The sequence below is a fragment of the Pangasianodon hypophthalmus genome, chromosome 26 (assembly GCF_027358585.1).
Source record: "Pangasianodon hypophthalmus isolate fPanHyp1 chromosome 26, fPanHyp1.pri, whole genome shotgun sequence".
Taxonomy (NCBI): domain Eukaryota; kingdom Metazoa; phylum Chordata; class Actinopteri; order Siluriformes; family Pangasiidae; genus Pangasianodon; species Pangasianodon hypophthalmus.
Window position 1 is genome coordinate 19,788,735 of NC_069735.1, and position 10,787 is coordinate 19,799,521.

General features: G+C 40.3%; 1 protein-coding gene across 2 annotated transcripts in view; it reads right to left on the reverse strand.

Moving 5' to 3' along the window:
* The window catches only part of LOC113524847 (integrin alpha-M), a 72,141-nt gene extending 67,420 nt beyond the window's left edge, over positions 1–4,721 (reverse strand). Inside the window, exon 1 of one of the 2 annotated variants that reach the window (XM_053229770.1) lies at positions 4,626–4,721. In XM_053229770.1, the coding sequence (XP_053085745.1) occupies positions 4,626–4,653 (28 nt within the window). In that variant the 5' untranslated portion in view covers positions 4,654–4,721. The remainder of the gene's footprint in view (positions 1–4,625) is intronic. The other variant, XM_053229771.1, reaches the window with a different exon arrangement.
* Between the last annotated feature and the right edge of the window lie 6,066 nt (positions 4,722–10,787).

The window sequence follows — 10,787 nt, forward strand, 5'->3', positions numbered from 1 at the left end:
AAATAAATCCCTTCTATTATTGTGTACTAAAAGGACAAATAGTGAATAGAAGAACCGTGGCTGCTTCTGCAAGATGCTCAGTAACACTTATAGCTCATTTCCTTATAAAACTGCACACACTGCACCTGAGACTACTGTTTTTTTTTAAAGCTAAGGATCATCACACCAAATGTTGACTTTGTTTCATTTATTACTGTTTACTGCTCTTTATAGGATTTAATAAATGTAGAAACATGTAGAAACATTTAGTTTAATTTGTTTTGAAGGTATTTTTGCTCTACAGCATTTCTTTGCATGTGCCTAAGACTTTTGCAGAGTACTGTATACTTACCATAAGAACCTAGAATACCTCAGGTCTGCCATGTGCCTCAAATCGCCTGGCAAGTCCGCTGGTCTCTCTTCTTTGCCATCTTAGGCTCCCCTCAGAAGCAAATTAATCCTGCACTCTGAAAAAGCTTTTTGTCCCTAACCACCTGAGAACCAAACTCATTAACTGGACCTACGCCTCCATTGCTACCGGCTACCCGGGAACCCTGTGCACCTACCATCTACTGCGGGACAAGTATTAGTGGCCAAATATGTTCACAGACATGCACTGGGCCATGTCTTCCTGTTCTGCCTGCATCCAAACCAAAGTGCCCAGAACCCTGCCTGCCAGTAAACTCCTACCACTGCCCAAACCCCAACTGTCCTGTTCACACCTAGCGATTAATTTCCTCACTGATCTGCTGGAATCCCGAGGTAAGACTGGCCTACCTGGTCAAAACCATCCTGAACTCCCTTTGCAGAAAGGGCCAGCTTGAGTACCTCATCGAATGGGAGGGGTACAGACCAAAGGAACAATGCTGCTTTCTGTTTTTTTCTTTTCTTATTTCAGAATAAGAAAAAGCAAATCGCACACACGCTCAGAGAATCCACAACCACTTCAAGGCCAGCAGAGACACGCAGCGCATGTGGCAGGGCATCCAGAACATCACCAACTACAGAACAACATCACTTGCCTCCCTCCCAGATGCGCTGAACAACTTTTACGCTCGGTTTGAGGCACAGAATGGTGTGACGGCAAGGAAGACCACCCCTCCTCCCAATGACCAGGTGTTGTGCCTAACCACAGCTGAAGTGAGGAATATTCTAAGCAGAGTTAACCCATGGAAGGCTGCTAGCCCTGACAACATTCCTGTGCAGACCAGCTGGCAGATGTTTTCATGGACAACACCTCAACATCTTCAACACCTCCCTGACCAGTGCCAACGTTCCAACGCCCTTAAAGGTCACCATCATCGTCCCCGTGCTGAAGAATTCTCCAGTGTCCTGCCTCAACGACTACCGTCCCGGTGCACTCACACCCATCATCATGAAGTGCTTCGAGAGGCTCGTCATGAGGCACATCAAGACCCTGCTGCCCCCCTCACTGGACCCCCTGCAATTCGCTTACCGCCCCCACCCGCTCAACAGATGATGCCATCACCACCACCCTCCATCTGGCCCTCACCCACCTGGACAACAAAGACACATATGTTCGAGTGCTGTTCATAGATTTTAGTTCAGCATTCAACAAAATCATTCCTCAGCACCTGATTAGAAAGCTGAACCTACTGGGCCTGAACACCTCCCTCTGCAACTGGATCCTGGACTTCCTGACTGGGAAACCTCAGTCAGTCCGGATCGAGAATAGCATCTCCAACACCACCACACTGAACACTGGGGCCCCAAAGGGCTGTGTGCTCAGTCCATTGCTGTTCACCCTGCTGACTCACGACTGTGTAGCAATGCACAGCTCGAATCACATCATCAAGTTCGCCGATGACACGACCGTGGTGGGTCTCATCAGCAAGAACGACGAGTCAGCATACAGAGAGCAGATGCAGCGGTTAACGGACTGGTGCAGAACCAACAATCTGTCTCTAAACATGGACGAAACTAAAGAGATGGTTGTTGACTTCAGAAGAGCACAGAGAGACCACTCTCCGCTGAACATCGGTGGCTCCTCCGTGGAGATCGTCAAGAACACCAAATTTCTTGGTGTTCACCTGGCAGAGAACCTCACCTGGTCCCTCAACACCAGTTCTGTAACGAAGAAAGCCCAGTAGCGCCTGTACTTTCTGTGAAGGCTGAGGAAAGCCCATCTCTCACCCCCCATCCTCACCATGTTCTACAGAATGACTATCGAGAGCATCCTGAGCAGCTGTATCACTGCCTGGTTTGGGAATTGCACCGTCTTGGATCGCAAGACCCTGCAGCGGATAGTGAGGACAGCTGAGAAGATCATCGGGGTCTCTCTTCCCTCCATCACGGACATTTACACCACATGCTGCATCCGCAAAGCCACCAGCATTGTGGACGACCCCAAACACCCCTCTCACACACTCTTCACCCTCCTGCTGTCCTGCTTGCCAGACTGTGCAACAGTTTCTTCCCCCAAACCATCAGACTCCTCAACACTGAGACTGGACTGACAAAACACACACACTCAACTGAGCATCACCCCATCTTCTTCGCAATTTTTGCACATGCCTGAATTCAATTTTCTGCTGCTATAAATATTTATTATATACTGTATATTTAGACTCTCCACCTGGCTGCTACTCTCACATTCAGCAACTTATTTTGTCAATCTTTTGCACTATTGTCATAAGACTCATTTTTTTTATTAGTACTGTGTGCTAGTCGTCGCTGCACTGTAACTCACCGTGCCCATTGTCTTGTTTTGATAGGTTTTGTACTGTCTTGTGCTGACTGCACATGTTTGCACTGTGCACTTTATGTAAATATACAGTCATGTGAAAAAATTAAGACACCCCATGAAAGCCTGTGTTTGTTTTAACATTTATTTGTACTTAAAATGGCTAAAAATACCTACAGGTGTATCACATCAGGTGCAAATTATTAGAACATCATTACAGAGCATTTTGAAGGAGGTTTGCCTTATTTACACCTCAGACACTTAGTTTGGTTTGCTCTTAATTGTTGAGGTGAGAGGTATCACCATGGTGAGTTCCAAAGAGCTCTCTGAGGCCTTCAGAAAGAAGATTGTTGATGCTTATGAGTCTGGTAAAGGATATAAAAAGATCTCAAAAGAATTCAGCCATTCCACTGTCCGGAAAATCATCTACAAGTGGAGAACATTTAAAACAACTGCCAACATGGCCAGGTCAGGCCATCCAAGCAAATTCACCCCAAGAGCAGACTGCAAGATGCTTAAAGAAATCTCCAAAAACCCTAAATATCATCACAGGACCTACAGCAAGCTCCTGCTACTGCTGATGTCAAAGTGCATGAATCTACAGTCAGAAAGAGACTGCACAACTTTAATTATCATGGGAGGGGTGCAAGGAGGAAACCTTTGCTGTCTAAGCAAAACATGAGGGCAAGACTGAAGTTTGCCAAAGAACACATAGACAAAGGCCAAGACCTCTGGAATAATGTGCTTTGGACAGATGAGTCTAAAACTGAATCATTTGGACATCATAACAGAGGGTGTGTTTGGTGTAAACCAAATACAGCATTTCAGCAAAAGAACCTCATACCAGCTGTGAAACATGGAGGTGGAAGTGTTATGGTTTGGGGAAGCTTTGCTGCAGCAGGATCTGGCCAGCTCACCATCATAGAATCCAGTATGAATTCTACATTGTGTCAGAAGGTGCTTGAGGAACATGTGAGACCATCTGTCAAAAAATTGAAGCTGAAGCGGAACTGCAACATCACAATGACCCGTAACATACCAGTAAATCCACCAAGGACTGACTGAGAAGTTAAAAAATGGAGAGTTCTGGAAGGGCCAAATCAAAGCCCAGATCTAAATCCTATTGAGATCCTGTGGGGGGATTTGAAACGGACTGTGCGTGTGAGAAACCCCTCAAACATCACACATCTGAAAGAATTCTGCATTGAGGAGTGGGGAAACATTCTTCCAGTCGATGTCAGAAACTAGTAGAAGGCTACAAGAAACGTCTCACTGAGGTTATTTCAGCCAAAGGGGAAACACTAGCTATTAGGGCATAGGGTGTCCTAACTTTCTCCTCAGTTGAAATACTCATTTTTGTTAATTTCTTTTGTTTAATAAGTGAAAACAAAGTGATTTTTGTTGTTTACATGCAATTACATCACTTTCATCTACAGGCACAAATTAAAACAAGATCAGAAATGGAAATGGAGTGTCCTAATTTTTTCACATGACTGTAATGTCAACTGTAGTTCTGTGTTTTGTTTTATGCAGCATCTTGGTCCTGGAGGAACGTTGTTTCGTTTCACTCTGTACTAACTAGCTGTATAAGGTTGAAGTGACAATAAAGCCACTAGACTTTTTTTTAGTTTGTTTCGCTGATGTCCTTCACATCAGCTGACTGCTCAAACTGTCATTTTTTTTAAAAATTGCAAAATTAAACCTCAACCTGAGGATTTTTATTTTACATTTATTTTAATTTACTGTGTGTGTGTGTGTGTGTGTGTGTGTGTGTGTGTGTGGAGCTTTGATAGTGAAAACAGCTGTAATGAGGATATTAACAGGAAGTGTAAATTTAGATGAACCTGAGATTAAATATTTCAGACAGTAAATATGCAAAGTGAACACTTAGATTAAAATAAAAACAGCCATAAATTTTAAAGAAGAATAAAAAACTTCTCACCACAGAGCAGCATGAAGAGCAACGCCATCCTTCAGAACCTGTAGAACCAACTGATCTCTCTCTCTGTCTCTCTCTCTCTGTCTCTCTCTCTTCATTGTCTCTGAACAAGTGTGTGTGTGTGTGTGTGTGTTTGTGTGTGTGTGTGTGCGTGTGTGCGTGCGCATGCATGTGCGTGTGTGTGTGTGTAAAATGACAAGTAGTCAAAAATAGGAAGCGAAATTCTCACTACACCCCTGTGGTGAAAAATCTAACTGCTTCTAAGTAAACCTTGAAAATTAACCAATAATTACACACACACACACACACACACACACACATACATACACACACACACACACACACACACACACATACATACACACACACACACACACACACACACACACACAGGTATATAGTGTTTATGAGGACAGCCTGAAACCACTGTGGTTAAGAGGGACACCCCTTTCCTACAACACACATAAACCAAAGTGGTTTAAGGTCAAGGTCAAACATGTTCAAGGTCAAACATGGTTTATTAAGATCAGTAACAATTGATAGCCTATATTTTGACATACTTAATTCAAATATTTTGGGAGGTAGGTGGGTGGTGGTGGTGTGGGGTGTTTAAAATTAAAACTAGTTATATTTTTCCTGCCATTGGACAACCTTCATATATAGTACTTGCTATGTCTGAAACTAAATTAGACAGTATATTTGAAAACACTACATTGTTAAACTAATTATGTTCAAAGCTACACACCAGACCTGGATGAAACATATTATTGTAACCAAATAGACTCACGGGAGTATTTACAAAAGCTGCTAGAAATGAGTTGCCCTCTCTCTTTACAACACTACTCAATCCTGTGTTGAGTCTTTAGGGTCATTTTGTTGGGTTGTTTATGTGCTTTTGCAATATTGTAATCTTCATTTCACAGTAATTATGTTAAAGATTTAATAAATGAAGGAAATCCAGCTCACGAGTTTGAATAAAATGGGCATGAGCACTTGATGGTTTTTTTTAGAACTGCAAATTTAAATTACTGATAAGCATGTGCCTTAAAACCAGAATAATAAATTTATTAGAATAATCAATGCTAAAAATACCTTACAGAAAGTAAGCTGGCAAGAATATCACTTTAAGACTGTGTACTTCACACCCAGTTTCACTGCACAAAAAACATGACACAAAACCCCACCCCTTTCATTAATGTGATGAACCATTCATTACAAAGCCTTTAGCTACCTTATTTTATTTTAAATTACTATCATCCAAACAGTTAAAACAGTGTGCTTGAAAACACAAAACACAACATTTACTTATGAAAACCCTAAAATCTTCCCAAGCACACAAAATGTTCAAGCTCTTGTGTGAAGGCAGCTGATTGATATTTCTCTCCCTTTGAAAGTTTCATCAACCATGCATAAAGGACATTCAGAAATTCAGTGCATTAAATATCAATCCCGAAATTGATACAGTAATAATAAAAAATGTTTTAGAATAGAGCACAAAAACAGCACAAAACAAAACAGTAATTAAAGGTATCCAAAAAGAACAACAGTTTAATTTGACTGTCACATGTATAAAATTCATACAGAAGTTCATACAGATATCTCTATTGTAAAGCCAGTAACTGACAAACTTTAATTGTAACTTGTGTTGCATAATGTGGATATTCAGAAGAGTGCTGTAACCTAATATGTAAATAAAGAAATTTGCTTTTCTTACCTGAAAGTACTGATATCTCTATTGCACAGTCTTTCAAATCACTTTGGCTTTGTGTACCCTTTGGATGGTTTTTACCTTCAAGTATAGTTTCCTATAGAATTAAAAAAGTATTCTCTACACTAGCAAAGAAAAGACTGGAAAAATATCTCTTCAACGAGTATCGCAAATGAGTCCAATTATAAATTTGTCTGTAAAGGTCAAAAATCAGACCCTTCTACTACATGACTGCAGGCATTTTAAGCACTCTGTCATGGGCTCTAAATTGCATTCAGTGCTTTTAAATGCTTGTACGCAGTACAGTATAATTTTAAACTCTGAGGTAAAACTCCAACTTGTTTTTGCATTCCAACTCGTTATAAATCACAAAGACTTCATCTATAAAAACAGAAAACCTGCTGTAAAGATGGTGAAATATATTTTTCTGGTTTTATAGGCACAAAAAAAGAATAAATCACTTATATCACATTTCACTGATGCGACAACTTCTTCGCATGTAAAAATGATTGACGTCCTCAGAACACCTGTCCATCGCATTCTCACTGGACTGTAGTGTTGTCAATCACAATGTCAAAAAGGAAGTGCAATTTGTAAGCACTGTGCATACATAAATAAATTTGGCTCTGTAAGAAATCACAAATGGTCCAGCTTGACCAACTCCGTGTTCACACCTGACCAATCACAGAGCACAGAGCTTACAAATTTCCGTTTTACACACCATAACCAACATCTGGCTCACCTCAAATATCTGGAATGTGTAAGGCAGTCATTTCATCATTATTGTTGTTAATAATAATATTAATATTAATAATATGAGAACTCTCACAAGTGATGCACTCATATCAGTTTTATGTATAAGTTACACATAAAGCTGCTCTGACTCTGAAACTCCTGTGTGTAAGTTACACACACAATGGCACCATGTGACAAGACAATCACAGACATTACAAATAAATCATGGTGGTGTGTCAGGTAAAAACATAAAGTTTCAATACCAGACAGGCAAAGAATACTTTATATCAGATCTCTAATTTCCATACAAACTGTAAAACTCTACATTCCCCCTAGCACATTAACAAGTCTCGCCAGTGTTGCTGACAGTTTGTCACTTCTGGGCGTGTACTGACCACTACTGTTCTCACCTCTGGGCCTGTACTGAACACTACTGTTCTCACTTCTGGGCGTGTACTGAACACTTCAGTTGTCGCTTGCTAGTGTAAATATATAGGGATATATACTACATCTCGTATTAAAGATTTAAAAGAATAAACATGTATATAATATTACCAGTATATGTTACTTATATACATCACTATGTTACTGAGTGTGTTACTGTTTTTATTGTAATGAAGAATATAAGTCAAATTAATCACATATATAAAGCTGAGAAAATCAGAGAAACGCAATGTACATTATAATGCATAACACCCCTCCAGAACAACCAACAGACATCCAATTACCTCTGGACTAAACACACACACATACAGAGAGAGAGAGAGAGAGAGAGAGACACACAGACTGGCTAAAACTCAGTAAGGGCACTATAGACTGTGTAGTCAACTATGCCATTGCAGACTTAGACCCCTCCTCCATACGTGCATTCACTGTCAGACCACACACCTCCTTATCAGATCACTGTCAAATTAATGTGATCCAAAGAAAGCACTACAACTCCACAGGACAGACCATGAGCCCAGCAATCTGTTCAAACTTAACAAAACCTATAAATTGTCTTCCAACAGTGAATCTGAGTTCCTTAGTGCGAATAGTTCCAAAGAGATCAGCAACCTAATCAGTAGATTCCATCTAACACAATTCAAGGATAACAAAATTGATTTAATTACTGCAGTAGAACAAATAAATGATATCTATCAAAAATGTGCAATCAAAGCTAACCTTCTCCATACAAACAAGAAACCTAAACAAAAAATTAGGGATGAAATCTGGTTTGATGAAGAGTGCAAAATGAAAAGAAACCCACACTGATAGCTCTTCAACCAGAAACACAGGGACCCATACAAGGCCAAAACTAAATTGAAGATTTAATAAACAATAATCAGCTCTGGGAAAAATGGAACAACCTAAACAAACAACAGAACCAGGAAATACCCATAAAAATGGAGAAATATGGGAAAACTGTTTCCAAATCATATGTAAAGAAATTACTCCAGAAACACTCAGACCTGACCAGAAAAAACCTACAAAAAATGCTAAGCCAACTGGAATTGACCTTCCAAAATAATCAAAACACTTTAGACCATCAGATTACATCATTATTACATCAGAACTGATAGATGTACTTAACAAGCTAAAACCCAGAAAAGCATGTGGCCTAGACAACATTAGAACAGAAATGCTACTTCTCCTCACTCAAAAAGTGCAATATTATTATTACATGACTATGTGCAATAACTGTATATATATATTTATTCGCTTAGTACATATACAATGTTCATACATTACCCCACTGTGGAATTTCCTTTTTTTAGCTGTACATATCACCATCTCCCCACTTCTGCTACACTTTATATATATTTCCTATTTATCTGACTTGTTTAATTTTGTTTGATTCGTGTACGTTATGGTACTATTGTCTGTATTTATTGTCTGTGTTTACTGTTGTCTTTTAGTCCTTGTTAATTGTCTAATACTGGCTGCACAGTAGTTTCCTGAAGGAACTGTGTTTCGTTTTTATTATTTTTCATTTTGACTGAAGCTCAGCCGAACTGTAATGCAGAAGACCTTACAAAAACTGTTCAATCTAGTCCTGCAAGCTTGCTGTTTTCCAGATACCTGGAATAAGGGTTTAATATACCCACTATACAAAAGTGAAGACAAATATGACCCCAATAATTACAGAGGCCTCTGTGTGAACAGTAATCTAGGGAAAACCTTCTGTTGTATTCTCAATGCCCAGATACGGGCCTTCACAATGTCTTGAGTAAGAGTCAAATTGGTTTTCTACCCAACTACCACACTACTGAACACATTTACACACTATGTACCCTAGTCAGCCAGCAAATACACCAAAAACACAAAGGCAAAATCTACACATATTTGTTATTTGTTATCTATTTGGCATGGCCAAATATGGACAGTGTTCAAACGGTAAAAAGGAAGCCGTTTTGTACTCCCAAACCCAGGCTAGACAAGTTCGCCCCACAGCAAATTGATAATTGCAGCAATTGTGGAAGCAACCATGAAGCCAAATGGGAGAGATGTCTTGCATATGGCCAGCAATGTCACAGATACAACAAATGGAACCACTTCCAAAAATGCTGCAAATAAACTAAAGTTCATCACACAAGAAATCTAAAAAAAGACTGTGAATCAAATTGATGTTGCCAAAGCCTCAAATAGCAGTGAAGACTCATTCTTTATAGATGGAGTTGCTATAAACCATCAAAATGTGATCAAACTTGACTCAAAACAGCCAAAGAAAACTGCCATATCTTGCACAGTTCAAATCAACGGGAAAACAACTGAACTAAAGATTGACACAGGAGCGTCATGCAACATCACGTCCTTGCAGACATTTGCACAAGTAAAGCAAGATGAGAATCTTCAGGTGTCAAGCCATGTAAAGCTTGTTGCTTATGGTGGAGAGGAGATTCAAACTGCTGGATCCACTGTGTTACCTTGCCATCTGAATGGTCAGATCTACACTCTACAGTTCTACGTGGTCCAAAGGGATGTACAGCCATTGCTTGGGCTCTTTGACTGTCTTCGGGTGGGCCTCATTTCTCTCAATAAAGCAGTACACCAGGTCAGTCTAAAAGAAACATTACGTTTTGCTCAACAGATCAACACAGAATATGCAGATCTTTTCCAAGATGAAATAGGGAGACTTCCCGTGACATACTGCATGAAACTTGACAAAGAAACTCAACCTGTCGTTCGTCCAGCACGTAGAAAAACTCAGATGAAATAAGACTGTGTATTGATCCCAGAGACCTGAATAAGTTCCTAAAACGTCCACATCACCCCATGCACACAGTGGCAGCGCAAATGCCAAATTCCACAGTATTCTTGGTGCTAGATACCAAGCGCTCCTTTTGGCAGATCTCACTGGACCACAAGTCTTCCCTACTGACAACATTCAGTATGCCGTTTGGAAGATTCAGATTCCTTCGGATGCCCTTCGGCATTAACTCAGCCAGCGAAGTTTTTCAGCATGCTATGGAACAGATCTTTGCTGGTTACCCTTGAGCAGTCATAGTGGATGACATCATTGTGGGTGGAAATGGCGACGAGGAACATGAAGCAAATCTAAGGAGAATGTTAGATCGTGCCCGTGAAGTGAACTTGAGACTGAATCCTCAAAAGTGTAAATTCCGTCTAAGTGAGGTGAGCTACGTGGGTCACATTTTGTTACTGCACTGCAACGCTTTCTGGGTATGACTAATTATTTAGGAAACTTCATACCGAACCTCAGTGAGCTGTCCGCCCCCCTG